General features: G+C 46.6%; 1 protein-coding gene across 2 annotated transcripts in view; it reads right to left on the bottom strand.

The window, feature by feature from the left end:
* Nucleotides 1-15,762, bottom strand: part of LOC142817699 (suppressor of lurcher protein 1-like) — a 237,114-nt gene that overhangs the window by 9,514 nt on the left and 211,838 nt on the right. For both annotated transcript variants that reach the window (XM_075895057.1, XM_075895056.1), the window contains one exon: nt 120-288. In XM_075895057.1, coding sequence (XP_075751172.1) covers nt 120-288 — 169 coding nt within the window. The remainder of the gene's footprint in view (nt 1-119; nt 289-15,762) is intronic.

Raw genomic sequence — 15,762 nt, 5'->3', positions numbered from 1 at the left:
CCCTGCCTTCTCCCTTTTTGTTGCTTCCTCCCTTTTAACACTTGGAGATTATAAGATGAGCGAGCTGTAGGTAACTATAGACACCGCTGCGAATGCGATGCAGTTGCGCGAGTACGTACGGTGGCACGCCTTCGACGTCAAAGTAGGCGAACTCGATGTATATCTTCTCGTTGCTCCTGCCGTAGAAGAGGTAGTGGCACTCGGTGTCCCGCGGGTAGACGCCCGGGTAGTTGGGCGTGGAGAAGGTGCCGTTGGACACCTCGGAACTGTTGTAGATGAAGGTGCACACTGCGTGGGAAAACAGGAGAACTCTGTCAAATACACGTATCCCTTACGGGCCATGGCGTAAGGCCGCGCAATGCGAAGAAAACGAGGTCACTCATAGAAGTCGCTTAAGCATGCTGCACCTGAATATATGACCATAGCGCAGTGTACACAATCGCCCTCATGACCTGCATGCATAGTATACGCGTCAGCTCAAGATTTGCGACCACGAGATCTGTTTCGCTTCAGGGAATATCTGCAGTTGTTCAAGGTGATCTCACAATTTGTGGTGCATTATAAATTCAATCGTTTGACGTTGTTAAAGCTACAGTTCCTTTTACGTAGAACGAGAAGCTACCGGGCGTGTTTAATATTGGGCGTGTTAACATAGCATCGGTGGAGATTAGACGGCGCAACGAATCAACGGCACACAGGAAAGACACACACACAACGGAGCACTACTTGTAGCGCTTTGTTGTGTGTGCATATTTGTGTCTCCCGTCGTTTCTTTGTGCCATACAATATATGGTGATCCTATAAAAGACAAAGTTCCTGGATGAGGGGACTCTCTTTGTAACGCTGCGTACCTTTCCACCGCTACACTTTTGAGTGGGAAAATAGAGAGCTTACACGACTGGTCATTTGGCCGGTCATGGATAGGCTCCCTAGATTTGATATTATATGTGGTGTTTAATGTCCCAAAACCACCATATGATTATGAGAGACACCGTAGTGGAGGGCTCCGGAAATTTCAACCACCTGGGGTTCTTTAACGTGCGCCCAAATTTGATCACACAGGCCTACAGCGTTTCCGCCTCCATCGGAAATGCAGCCGCCGCAGCCGCGGTTCGATCCCGCGACCTGCCGGTCAGTAGCCGAGTACCTTAGCCACTAGACCACCGTGGCAGGGCTCTAGGAAAAGTGTCCTTTGACTATCCTTTTATACGTGTGAGTCACATGTGTAGCACTTACTTTAGTGGCACGCCCAACTTTGCAAAAGAGGGAGTGCACGGCTCTCCTAAAAAGATTCGCTGACTCTATTTAGAAGAGTCGTGCACTGACTTTCTTGGGGAAAGTTGGGTGGGCTACTACTCTCCTAAAGAGAGTCAGCGAGCATCTCTAAAGGGTGTGTTACACGTGTGATTACCACATGTAAAAATAAGAGCTACAGTTTTCAAAGTGTAGTCAAAATTTAGCGATAAGGTTATACTAGACTTAGCTATATAATAACATGATAAATGCTTTGTATCCTACTGTTTGCACTGGCGGGTTATTATAAGCTAAACAGTGTACTCTTCCCCTTTTACGTTCATTTTACACTCTAATAATAAAAAAGAGCTCTTTAGCTCCTCTTTTATACATGTGAGAATCACATGTGTGTTGCGCTCCCTTTAGAGAGGCACGTTGACGCTCTTTAGGAGAGTCGTTCGTCCCACGACTCTCTTAAAGAGAGTGAACGTGCATCTCTAAAGGGAGTGTTATACACGTGAGAGCCACGTGTGTAAAAGGAAAGACAAAGTTTTCTGAGTCTATACGTTGAGTTGCAGGCTTTATACAAAACTTATCTGGGCGACCCCTTTTAAATGAGTCAGGTGAGTGAACTTCACACGTCAAGGGAAAACACATAGGAGCCAAGCTGCGCGAGTCTAAGGGTATACGCGTTGCAGCGCTTCTGCACGTGGTAAACACTTGTCTTCGTCACGAAGATGCCGCGCGGTTATTAGATTCTGCCAGAAAGAAAACAACGATAAAAGAGGAGCAAGAAGAAGAGGGGGCCGATTAGGGCGCATATTATTCACGAACGTTGCGCGTCTCTGTGAGCCTTCAGAAACCTTCGCTACAAGGGCGAGGGAAGGACCGGACGCGGAGAAAAATGACCGCGCACTTTATGTATGCCCACTCACAGAAAGCACTCGGAGGAGCGTACAATATGCACCCGCAAGCAACGCGCTCGCCAGAGCGGTGATGGTGCGAAGCAACAGCGCACTCTTCGCGATTCTTCACTTTCGGGGATACGGCCATTACAGGAAAATGCAACGTGATGGGAGTGTTTTGGAATCGGAGTGGCTAGGAAGTCTTTAGAAGGGAGGCCTTTGATGCTTGGCGCATGGGAGGTGTCAGTGGTTCGGCTGTCGAGCTGTTCGAATCAATGCGCCGCCGAAAACGCAAGAGATGGACGATGTCGTGAGCTTGTGAACAAACCCCGACCATATATATCTGTGCATAGTACTGGTGTACCTCGTCAGGTTCGCATAAACTTGAAAGTGTAGCATTATCCGAATGCATAGTAGGCACCCATTGTTACATTACTGAGCGATTGAAACACAATATCAGACCGTAAGTCGTCTGGTTGCGACGCGTTTTTGTAACCCGAAGAGAGCAATAGCGGTACCATTGTGGTATTACGAGTCACCGTCACGTGCAGAAGAGTCACTTGATTTGCGTATAAACGTCACGTTTGACGTCATTGGTCGAGCGGCACGACGCTGTTCGACTCTGGTTCTCGCGGTAGCGAATCTGGCAAAATAGCGAGGACCGCGAAACGGCATGGCATAGATCATTGGAGAAATTCCGCTTACGCCTTTGAGATGCAAGAGCATCTTGTGCTCGGGGCACTATCCGTTCTGCGACGTCCGCACCCATACTGCACATGCGCAACTATCCCTGATTCTCCTTTCTTACGCAGGTGTGCGCTTTCGTCCTCTCCTATCCCTCTCTCCACCACAGGTGCGGCGCAGCGAATCATTGCGTATAACTCTATCTACCTCTCTATTTAAGGGTACGTCTGTGGACGGTTCAATTGTAACGGCGCAGTTCAAAACACGCGTTCGCTGTGCTTGCGTCCTTTTGTCTCTGTGCAACGGTTTACGGAACGCCAGGAACAACGTCAACGTCGGCGCTAGTTACAGCGGCAGCGCCACCACCGCGGAGCAGAGGGAGGTTCGGGAAGCAGAACGTAAACGTCAGCGTCGGCGAGCGGACCCCAAACTTGGGGCCAGGGAATCCAAACGTCAACGTTGCCAGGAAACTTCTGCGGGAGCAATACTGGCTCGGCACGCCGAAGTGGAACATCAGCGTTATAAGGCTGACCCAGAACTCCGGGCTCGGAAAGTTGAAGCGCCACGGCAGCGTCGAGCGGCCGCTCCCGATCCCGAAGCGACGAGGCAATGCGATTTGGCGGCCAGAGCCATCATCGACCACGCTTTCGCATACCACCATGGTTGCCTGCAGGGGGAAATGTGTGATGTTTTCATGAGGCCTGCCTGGAAGGCTTTGTGATCGAAAAAAAAACAGCGTAATCTGTGCCCTGACCATTGGATTAGTTGTAAGGTGGGTACTCATATAGTATGACCCTAACACAATCAAACCACCAATTAACAATTACTGATTGCTGTCCTAAGTTTATGTATTTTTAGAGAAGGCAAGCGGGTTATAGGGGGAGACAGAAGGTTAGGTGGGCAGATGATATTAAGAAGTTTGCGGGTGTAAATTGGCAGTAGCAAGCACTGGACCTATAGTTGACTGGCGGAGCATGGGAGAGGCCTTTGTCCTGCAGTAGACGTAGTCAGGATGATGATGCTGATTGTTGTCATCGGTATAGTATTAATGAATTGGGAAGAGTGGGCTCGAGTTACTTTCGTGGGTTAACGTAAACACACATCAAAATTACAGTATTCTGACGTTGCACGCGTAAACGTTGTCCCGAACGGCCGAGATAGCGCTATTGCATAGGAAAGGCTGACGGGCAGCTGCACTCTAGGGAAACAGAAGTGATATATTTTTTGACTGCTACCCCCATCACACTCTTTGAAAGTGTCTACATACTTTGCTGGAAGTATCGATAACCCTTAAAGATTTCGAGTGTTTTGGTAAAGGCATCAAAAGAAGAAATTCCGTGAAAAGCACTCGTGGAGCGAGAGCTCTCGGCTCGGGAAAAGCAGCTCGATTCCTTTCACGGCCGAGCGAGAAAGTGCTTTGATGCCACTTCCTACCGGACCGAATAAAAGGGGGGCCGAGTAACGAATGAATCACATCGACAACTGTTCTCGCACTTTATACGGTGAACGGTCGCCGGCGGAGAAACGCGCCCTTTGAATACGTTCAGTGCAGCGTGCAGTGAATGTATCGCACATTCGCGGACCCCACTTCGCGTCGTCCCGAATAAAACCGTGCAACACGGGCCGCTTCTTTGGGGAACCACGACTGAAACTTGGAGTCGCACCACGCAGCCTAGCGGGTGGAAGTAGCACCTCCAAGACGCCGCGACGTCCCGATTGCGCATTCATAATTCAAGTGCGTCCACATGTCTGCTGCCTCAGCGCAGTAGCTGCGGTAACGCTCAGGGTTAACGCCCAGTGTGGTGACGCTCAATGTGTTAAGGCTCAGTGCCACTCAGTGAGGTAATGCTCAGTGCGGCAACGCACAGTGTTTCAGCCCTAATCAGAGCACTGTAGCACCTTCTTCCTTCGCAACATGAGCCGCGGCCGTCGACTAGGCTTGGATTGGTTTGGCTAGACGCGTGACGCTAAAGCAAGATCTAGTATTCAACGCGCGTTTATCATTTATAATCGTCCAGAGCGCTCACCATTTTTTTTGGTATTTGGCGACCTACCGTAAAGCCTCAGCATACCTCAGTTGCTGTGGTAGCATGCACCCAATTTTTAAACCTCCTTGCATGTACCCCAAAGCATGCACTCGAAGAGCCGTAATGCCTATTGGAAACTGAAACTGACCAATGCTGGCTCTACATTGCACTCACCAATGAACTCGACAAGGAACGCCCGGTGTAGTTCCGAGCAGGCTCCTCTAACACCATTCACTTTGGGGATATATGGCGGTAATTTTTTTATACCAAGAAGAAGCGCGTTATCATGCTTAAGCCATTTGAAATGTACTGGGTTGACATCACCGTTTTTGCGTATATGCATTGTTGTAGTCGCATGTAGAAAAAAGAGCCCGTCCAATATGTGTTCGTAGATGTGATAACTCACTACCTTGCGTTTGTCGTTGCACTTGGACGCATCTCTGAAGGTAATTTATAATGTACTATGGCGTACCTCTGACATATTATCTCGGCTGCCTATCGTCGTGGCTTATGGAAATGGGAGTAGTAGTGAAATATGATAAGCAGCAGCACGTGGTGTCAATTGCTTTGACTGTGCACGAGTTAGCCTATATCTACAAGGTACGTAACTTTACTGTGTGTTTAGAAAAAAATGTTTGACGATTTCGAGTACTTCGTACTCAACTATGGGAGAGCAATGAGCCGTCCTGCTAAAAACCTTGGATAGGAACTTTACTTACGTGACATCCTGCTAGAGTAATACGCTCCGATCTTTCAGTTGAGCGGGTTGTTTCGATATTGCTTTTTTTAAGGACTGCTTAGATTCTCTAGGTTTTCTGTATACTTAATTGTAACAAGTTTCAAAAACTCTCGATAAAGCACTAGTTCCTTCTCGATAAAGCACCTCCCTTCCTTCTTTCCTTCCTTCTTTCCTTATTTATTTCTATAGTAACTGTTTCATTGCGCCATGCAGCATCTAATGCGCTTAGCCCGATCGATCATGACGCTAACACATAGCGGCCAAGCTTTAACGAGTATGGGCTGTAACGAGCAAACATGAAATTCCCTGGAAGATTCTAGCCACTCTAATTAGAAACATGCAGAACAGCCTGCAATCTAAGTATAGACGTGTGTTTGTGATAAACAGTAACACTACATAGTTCATTTAGTGGCGCCTAAAGAGTTTTTTCAGCAGGCGCACTCCATAAAAAAAGGACGTCTTCGCAACGCAGGCCAAGAATAAACAGCGCCCCCCTCCCCCTCCCCGTTTATCCTCCTCCAGCGCAAAGGAGATGGAAACAAAATGAGTGCAGTTCATTTTGGTCACATACGGCTTTGTTTTCCGCAGTTTTCGCAGTTAGAACGGACCGTTGTAATAATGGTTGACCGAGGGGGGCCGTTACCTTTCGAAGTACAAAGCGAAGTTAATTTGCATCTTGCAGCTCTTTTTTTTTTAATCTTATAACGACGACGCAGGAGTGAATTTGCATACTGATGTGTGCCTCCATATTAGACACGAAGGTGGTTCTTAGCCGTAGGAACTGAGGGAGAAATTAACGAAGCATTTCGTTCGAAAGAAGCACTTCTGATTGGCAAAACACACCGTTGTTAATGTCATGCAGGCTGTCCCTATTGGTGCGCGTTTTTCCTTACGCAGATGGTCTTTCATGAAGAGAAAAGAGGGAAGCGGATGGCAGAGTACGAATCGTCTGGAGAATAAGCGCTCACACAGCGAGAAAAACAAACAAAAATATTTATATTCCAAATTTGCATGCATTGCTTTGTTTACGAGCGCTTTCATTGATGGTTTGCGCATATATTTGAGCTTGTATGAGCATGTCTCCTTTCTATACTCCGTTATGCATGCAGTCAATTTTTAAATAATGATTGTGCTTGAACAGCTTTAACTGCATCATACCCTTTGAAAAGGAGTTGATACAAACGGCATTTGAGAAGCCGATTTAAATGTCTATCTTTTGTTGAATCTGTGCCTGTCACGAAAAGTAGATGCTGGCTGCAGTGTACATATATACATTTTTGTGAAATATTACAGCGCTTTTGTGTTCAAAAATGTTCCTGTAAACTATACTATCACATGGTACTCCCCTTCACCCTGTTAGTTTAACAAACGCGTGCATGCCTGTGCACCACATTCGGTGCATACTTAGTGATGCCCCGTGTGCCAGTACCGGTAAACTAATAAGGAACCAGTACCACCTAGCCCAATTTGCTGTATTACTAAAGTAAATAGGCCGGCGCATTGAACTACCCATTAGTCTATTAAGGATACTGCCGGAATTCGACACGAAGGCAGACAAAACTAAGTAGAGGACAAGACACGCCGATGCTTTCATGACCAGCACACTTACTCGCCGAGGAAGGGAAGGAATCAGTCTCGAAACGTTGGGCTTTCTCTATAAACTATGACTGGAGTCAATTTGACTTCGTAAATCATAAAAAGGTACCCAGTAAACAAGAAAAGTACGTTTATATAATACGAAGGAAGGAAGAACAACAAGAGAGGAGGCAGGAGAGTTAACCAGGCCCGGTTTGCTACCCTACGCTACAGGGAATGGGAAAATAGATTAAAAAGATGAGAGAAAGGAAAGAGAAGGGAAAGAGAGGACAAAATTATCAGTACATGGGCTGACGCGTACGCTGGGGTGGTACTATGCAAAAGTCAAAGGCGGAATTCCCATTGGACAGATGAAATAATGCCAAATAAATGAACAAGCCAGACGAATAGAAAATTAGACGTACTTTTCGGCTGCACTCGCTTTTATTAGTCGACGCTCATTTCTAAACCCAAAGCAGTCAAAGCTCTGTTCGCGTGCTTGATGATAAAACTTCCAGTAAATTCAAGCTCCGGTCCAAGGAGAGTCGTTAAGCTCCATGTTGGCACCACTGAAAATCGAACGGTCAGAAAACAATGCGTGTTTTTATTGAATGCTGTTGATATAGGCTTGCATTCGGAAGCTCGAAGATTGGGCTATTATCTAATGTTTTTAATTATCATAAGAGAGTGCAAACGCAATCTCAAGATATCTAGGTGTTTTATAGGAGCGAGTCCTACTTCGCGGTTGCTGCCTCGGAGTCATTAAACTAACAAGGTTCATGGTTCATACAAGCAATATAGCAACTTATATTGCCATGTTCTTGTTCATTTTTCGCTGATTCATTGTATGGGGTTGTCTCTAACCCAATTAGGGTCGATTTATCAAATATCCTTTCTATCCTTCTTTTTTAATTAATAAAGTGATTAGTTTGGTGCCTCAGAATGCATATCCAAGCACGGAACGCTCAGTGACGCATTTACTTTTCTAAAGCAACTTTTTATAAGCTGCCACAATTTTTAAACTTGCCCATATTTCAGCAAACCAAGTACGAACTGATGCGTCAAATAAAATCCAACATCTATCACATTTAAGCGTTCATTTAAGCGCCGATATGCTAGAGTCATCTTGTACAAAAATATAGTTAAGCTTAAACAGCTCATTGTTGTTTTATCCTAAGTGCACGTAACTCAATTCGAAGATTACGGGAGTTAAACTCGAGCGTACTGCATCGTATTAAGCTCCGTTGGCTCACATCTGGAGAAGTCTTCTTCATTCTGCGCGACCGTCCAACTAAAGAAGCGTTCGCTTCCGAGCGCACGCCCCCCCCCCCCCCACCCTCTCTCTTTTTCTTTTTTCGTTTTGCTTGAAATTGTTTGGAAATGACTGAATAGGTCTCTGCGACGCTTCTCCAATGCATGCGAAATAAGAAATATCAAAAACCGAACAGGAAACACGACTCTGTTGCAGCTCTGGCTGAGTAGAGTTTGCAGAGAACTTTGAGCGCGTTCCACTAGCACTGCGCAGTCGCTCTCTTTCACTGAACTGCTTTCTTTTTTTTTTACAGTGCTGCGAATCCTCGCAGACCACTGCGGTATCCTCCCTTATTAATCTTTTTTTTTAACGCCAAATTCTGGAATGTTCCGCGTCGTTACTTGTTCGACGACCGTGCGAACAGTTCACGAAGATTGGCGAAATGAAACGTCACCATTTTGTTTCGGATCACACGCGTTTTGCTACAACTTCTCGGCAAGCGGTTCGACACTGCGTTTGACCGTATAAGATGGTAGAACTGAGCAGATCGCCTATGAACAAAAAAAAAGAAGAAAAAAAAAAAGAACGGAACGGAGTCAAAAAGCAAGAAAGGGGAAGCGAAAGGCTCTAAATATATGAAAAAAAAAAGCGCTCGCAGGCTTACTGAGTATAGCGATAAAGTTTTTCATTTCCTAGATTTTGTTCTGTCGAAACCAGCTGCGTCAAATGCCTCCAAACAAAACCAAAGAAAGTCAGCACTTGGATAGTTCTGTAGAGGCAATGAGCACGTCGTACAGTTTATTTTATATTTTTTTTGTTTTGCTCATTCTATCTATGTTCGTGTCTGTGCTGGCGGTAACAAGAACAGAACCTAAAAAAAAATGACTGCGTTTTCATGCCGTTGATCTCTACGCGTTGGTCGAACACGGAAAAAACCTAGAAGCGCTGTCTCGATAACCAGAGTTGTAGCGTGAGCTTGGAACAAAGGCGATCCTTTTGCCGGGCTTGCCCCCCCTTCTCGAACTCTGTCCGTCGCAGTGTGCCCCGCCGGCTTGATCAATATATTCGCAACCATCCTTTGGTTGTCTCTTTATGCGTCGCATTATTTTGCTCCCGAGAGCGCCGGTTTCTCCCCAGGGCCTGCCTATCCCTGCCCCGTAGGCTGCACCACCTTGCTCGGACTCTCATGCGCCGTCTCCACGTCTACCTGCTTGCTTATGTTCTTTTTTTCCCAGACATATGTGTACGGCTGCGCCGATTCCCACATCATAGAGTGTGAAGAAAGTTTTGTGTGTGTGTTGTCATTGTCTGCTACTCGCCGCTCATTGGCTGGCGCAGGTTGGTTGTTTACGATTCGATAACGCTATAGGCAAACAAAGCTCGCGGGCCCGGTGCGCATTCGGGGCACTCTTTCGCTTTTCGCTTCACTTTGTGTGCAGCGTATATTTGAAGACTCTAGAGAGGCCCCCGCGTTGAGCCGAGTGTTTACAGCCAATCTTTTTTCTTTGTTCACTTAGGTAATTGGACGCAGCTCCGTGAAGGGCGCAAACAAGCCGTCCATGAGTTGGGACTCGTAAAAGATAAGCGTAATACGAAAGTTCTCAAAATGAGAGTTCGCATTATTGGAATTCTCGGGCGCGCTTTTTACTGAATGAGAATTCACTGCGTAAACTAACGCTATAACAGCCCGCGAAACGCTACGTAATACGACTCCCGTGAGCGCTTCATATAAGGAAAACAATGCCACAAAGCAAAAAAGAAGAAAATGAGGAAACAGGGGGAGAGAGGGAAGTATGAAGAAACAGGGAAACTATTTATTTTTCGCTTTTATTATTTTGTGTTTTTTTGGCGCAAGGGCCAACTGATGGCCAAAGAGCGCCAGTTCATTGGACTAGAGATGTGGACAATGATTGTGATTAGCTGCTGCATAAGGGCCTTAAAATTCCTCTCGCTAAGGCGGGTAAAAACATAGAAGTAATGAAATCATGACCATGTCGTTAAATGTGGGGTGCCAATGGATGACGAAAATTCGTGACATTAAAAATCGTGGTGGACATGTATGGTTTCTTTCTTTTTTTTTGCTTACCGTATCACTTTATACAAGACAACCTCGTAACGCCACAACCACATTGGAAATACTAATGATTGGGAATATGCGAGCGAAAAGGAGGATATGAGCCTTCAGTACGATTACGAGATAACTTTATTACAGTGTGCAGAAAGAGTGCAATTGTGGAAACATTTCAGAGATTTCGAGAGATACGCGTAGCCGAAAAGTACGGTTATAAACAGCACCGCTGCGAATGTAGCTTTCATTGTAATACGTCACCGCTTCGGAGTGGGCGACACGAGCACGTGTATACGAGAAATCACACTTGAGACCACAAAAATGGCGCTTTTTAATTCTTACCGGCGTTGTCAACACTCGAAGATGACCATAAGACGACGACTATAGGGCGTAATAAAATATTTACTAGAGGCAACTGTGGATCTACGGTTGTTCAGCCACCACGTGAATGATGGATAGTGCATGAACTTGTGTAGCCTTCATGCTCGAAACTTCGAATAAACTTGTGCAGTTGTTATTTAGTGTGCTTTAGCTTCTGTTTCGAATAGAAAAACGGGCTGATTGTGAACCTCGTGGGCTGAATTGAATTTGTGAGCCTAAATGGGCCATTGCAGTGGGACGGAACGTTGGCTGAACTGCGTCTTGTGACGAAGCGGCGGTAGGCCACACGGAGCTGAGAAAAAAAAAAACGAATTTCAGGCAAATCTATCAGCTATAATTGCAGACAACTTTTCTTGGCAACGAAGGGAAAGCTACAGAGGCGTAGTTTCTGCACATGTACGACCATATACGCGAAGTAGTCTGGTGTGGCATGCGTTCCTATATACCGATGTGGTAAGGGAACGCTCCGCGCGATCAGCGTTTCATATAGATCACAGTGAACTGGAATATGCTCTGTAACATTGACGCAGACACCGCTTGGCGTTCGAGGTTTTTCTAAAAGGTGCTGCTTCCTCACGCGCGCAAAAACGCCAAGTTAAAATTTATAAATTAAAATTCGGCAGATCCCAGGTACCTGATAGTCAACGTTATGCGAAGCATGTGGAGGGAAGGCGGCCGTGTTGCAATTTTCTTATTGAGTGATACGTCATGATATGACGCTAAGTATATGTTCTGTTAGGGCGTTTATTAGCTGGCACACAGCGAGCATACACAATGGCTTTAGAACCGGCCAAGCACGGACTCTCAGCGCGAGCGGCGTACTTTTTTGGGTAGACCCACTAGAAAGCACTTGAGAGTTCGACACATTTAAGTGTTCGGAGGCTTCTCTACAGTACAAATGTTGCACGCACAGACATGTTGAAGAGTTGTAGATGTTTTTATAACCAGTTTGCACTTGCGCAACGATGCCAACTGGAACATGCGTATTAGCAACACCAGAAGCTGATATGAAGCGCTGATGCTGGCGAGGATGCTGCCCTGGACACTGCTACTTAAATCAACTTCAGCGCATGATAACTAACCACAATAGATGTCAACCCGACGTGACGGCTGTATCGAAGGAGCACTTGTGTAATATTTATGTAACGTTTATGTAACTTGTGTAACGTGTAGGGAAGCATACTATAGAATGCCGAACTAGGCTTCCTTTTCTTCATCATTTATCTACCCTTCAACAAACTTTGAATTGAAATACAGAACATTTTTGTTTGTTTCTAAAATTAGCTTTCCAGCGAGACACTTTCTCAAGCTCACAATAGCGCAGTAGCCTAAATTGTAGTTCAGCGCGCGTATTATGCGCTTGAGAAGGAAAAATAAATATAACCGCATATCCTGCGACAACACCGCGTTCAAACCGACAGGTTTCAGCGCAACGCATGCTGGCACGTTCTTCCGTCTTCATTTGCAGGCGTCGTCAATAATCAGCCGAGATGGGCGAGGGCTCACTCTCCAATAAACAGGGATGGTATGTATACTTACTTACGCTGCACCACCGGTTCGGCCTTCTAGACAGCCATATACATACGCTCTTTATCGTTAGCAGTGGACGATTCATCCATCCCTTACGCCCATTACTAGAAACGAAAGAGCTAGCACGTAAAGAGAAAAAAGACCGAGAGAGAGAGGGCGTAAAAAGAGGAGATGCATGCAAGGAGTTCTTCTCGGCCACCCTGGCGTGAACGGCGGCCGTGCCGTGGGGAGTTTTTTTTTTTTTTTTCCGTGACTGGAGCGCTCCACGTCGCAGCCGAGGAACAAACTTGGCGCTCGGCGGCAGTTCGTTGTCTCTGGCACCAGGCGGCGCTAAATCTCTGGCCTCTCGAGGGATTCTTCTCCCTTTTCAAGGAAGAGCTGGCGAGGAGTTCTCGTCCCGAAAGTGAGCCTGGCTTTCTAAGCCGTCGGTACGCGTTCAAGAGGAAGCAGATGCATGGGGCTGGAGTGAGGAAGACGAAGAGCGAGGCGGTGGCGATGGAAGGCGACGACGAAGGACGAGGACCTGTCGCGAACACTTATAAGGGTCCTTTTAAGGCGATCGCGTGCCGAGAGGCTGTCATTTTTTTTTTCGGCATAGTAAGGCAAGCTACTCGTTGACAATGGGGGTAAGCAGCTTTTGGGAGCTCCCAAAAGTTTTGCGCAAGAGCAAAGCTAAGACTAAAAGAAGGCGAAAGAAGAAGAATAAAACGAAACCAAGCAGCCTAAAAAGGGCGCACGTAACTATCTGCAGAGACAAACTTTAGTGAATGGTCGAGAACCTTAGAGTGAACTGTCGAGTCGCACCACTCTTCGCAGTCGTTGTTTGGGTGCTATATGGAGAGCGCGACGCGCAGTCGCAAGGATCGTCAATACATTAGGAGCGCACGGCCAGCACGTTTTGACATTCAGCGGAAACCCTACACAAATGCGACTGATGTACCCAACAGGCACTATCAATAAAGAAGAAATTCCGCACATACAACAATCAGGAGAAGCGTTAAATGAAAAGTGATAACCAGTCGAAGCAATTTGGAAAAGAACATCGTCTAAAGCGTCGTTCTTACGGTGCTCGGGGAAACGAGTGATGGCGTATTGGGTCTGCATTTCAGGCGTCTCGCACTTTCAGCATCACAAGTGAAGAGATGCAAGCGACCCTAAAGCCTCGTCGCAAGGCCTGTGGCCAGTTATCGCAGCGTCGTTCACTTTCTTTTGCTTATTCTTTGCGCTTCTCGCGTCAGTTGGGCGCTTTCATCTCCAATTTTCTTTTTCTCGTACCCTGTTCCGCAGCCATATTTACCGTTTTTCGAAAACGCTGCAGACGCGCAGTTGTGAGCCCAGAAATTATTGCCCCGGAGAGTCATTCGCTGCTCGAATAAACGGGCGTTGTCTGGGAGGCCGCAGCTAAAAACGCCATCCCCGGGAGGAAGCCATTTATTTCGTTTCTTTTTCTCTCTCTCTCGTCTATTCCATTCTGCGTGCATCCCAGTCGAGCATCGCCTCTTCTTCGCCGCGGAAAGAAACAACACTCGAACAGAGAAAGGCGCCACTGTGTGCCTGAGAGATCCCACAACACACGCGACGTCCCAGCATTTCATTGCATATATACGACGACGACTACGACGCGTCGTTGAGCAACAAGCCGAGATGGGAAACGACGGGCCAAGAACAAAGCCGCCGCCGCAACACAAACACGACGCCACACTTCGGGGCACGAGATGGGTTCGGGTGGGATACGTCTTTTTCTCTCGCTTCGCGAGAAAAAAAGTTGCCAAGCTGCCACTTCTGGCTACGCCGCCATACATTCCCCGCCGCGGCTTGTCTACGCTCGTGCGTAGCCATAGTGGCCCACCACGCCTCGTCTCCTTACCAGCGCACCCTGTTCCTTAACCCTAACCACCCCTTTTCCCCCTCCCCGCCTGTCACGAATTATATCCCCTTCATTTCGTTCTCGTTCCCGGTTCTCTTCTCGCGTTACTTTATTGCCAACTGGGCTGACGAGAAACGCGACGACATTTCCTTTTGTCTCCCGTGTTTGCGCCCTGCTTTCGCTATGGTAATCGCGCGAAACGTCCGTGATTGACGTTTTTTCTGCTCGGCTTCCGGGTCACTCTGCCAAATTGAATAAACGGAACGCAGCAGCGTAAAGAAGGAAAAAAAAAGAAAGAAACAGCGAGGAAACGGAAAGCTGGGAAGAACGTGTCGACGTGAGATTAAACGGCCCTTACTTCCTTAAGAGATCCCGTCTTCCGAAGGGCCTATCCCCGAACGCGCACGAATTAAGTCTGCCGGCGACACGAATAGGATACACTGCAGCTCCATCGTCTCTTCGTTGAAGTGGACTTCCGATAAAGCTTCGCGGGGAAATATCCGAAGATAGTACGAGCACCCAGGAAGAGGAATTCACACTTCGAATTTCGTTTTATCCGGTTTCTGCGCGTCGCAGCGAAAAGTGGCGTTCGAAGCGGGATCCGCGGGGAAGGCTGCTCGCCCATGCTTCGCAATTAACGGAACTATTGCAAGCACAAAAAAAAAAAAATGAGAGAGAAAGGTTCGTCAGCAAGCATAGTCATTCGGACTCATGCTGTGACCAAGGTTCGTATGCTTAGAAAAAAAAAAAAACCCACGGAAGTTCTTGCCCTATCAGGAAAATAACGCCAAGCGAAGCTGGCCTACCTCTTTTCTTTCCTTTTTTTTCTTCCTATACTTCTTTCTCTCTCTTTCTTTTTTCTTCTTATACTTCTTTCTCTCTCTCTTTTTCTCTTGTTCTTTGTCTCTCTTTCTCTCCCTTTCTCTCTCTCTCGTTCTTTATCTATCTTTCTCTCTCTCTTTTTTCTTCCTATACTTCTTTCTCTCTTTCTCTCTCTCTTCTCTCTATTGTTCTTTATCTCTCTTTCTCTCCCTTTCTTTCTCTCTCTCGTTCTTCATCTCTCTTTCTCTCTTTATTTCTCTCTCGTTCTTTTCCTTTCTTTCTTTCTGTCTTTCTTTATTTCCCAACGCTCAATGCTCCCTCCTAACTTTTTTTTTCCTCTACGCCAGGAACGAGATCTCAATCCGCGTGCTTAGCCGCTCATCATTAATGTTCCTATGGGCACCAAAGAGGGTCACGCCTGCATAATCCAGGCAACTATGAAACGTGGCAGCACGAAATGACATTCGACCTCGATAAAAGATAAGATCACCATATCAGTAAGGGCTGATCATCGAGAAGCCCACACTTGAGAGGTCATCCATTATTCGAAAAAAAAAAAAGTAAACACGCACACAAATCTGCAAGTCACTGGTGCACATTCCGTGGCCACATTTTTTTTAATGTTCTTTTTTTTTGCACCTTCGCCGATGACGGATTTTTGCACAAAACGTGCGGCTAC

The sequence above is a fragment of the Rhipicephalus microplus genome, chromosome 5 (genome assembly GCF_043290135.1).
Source record: "Rhipicephalus microplus isolate Deutch F79 chromosome 5, USDA_Rmic, whole genome shotgun sequence".
NCBI classification, from domain to species: Eukaryota; Metazoa; Arthropoda; class Arachnida; order Ixodida; family Ixodidae; genus Rhipicephalus; species Rhipicephalus microplus.
Note: the sequence above shows the minus strand (reverse complement) of the source record. Positions and strands in the feature narration are given on the sequence as shown.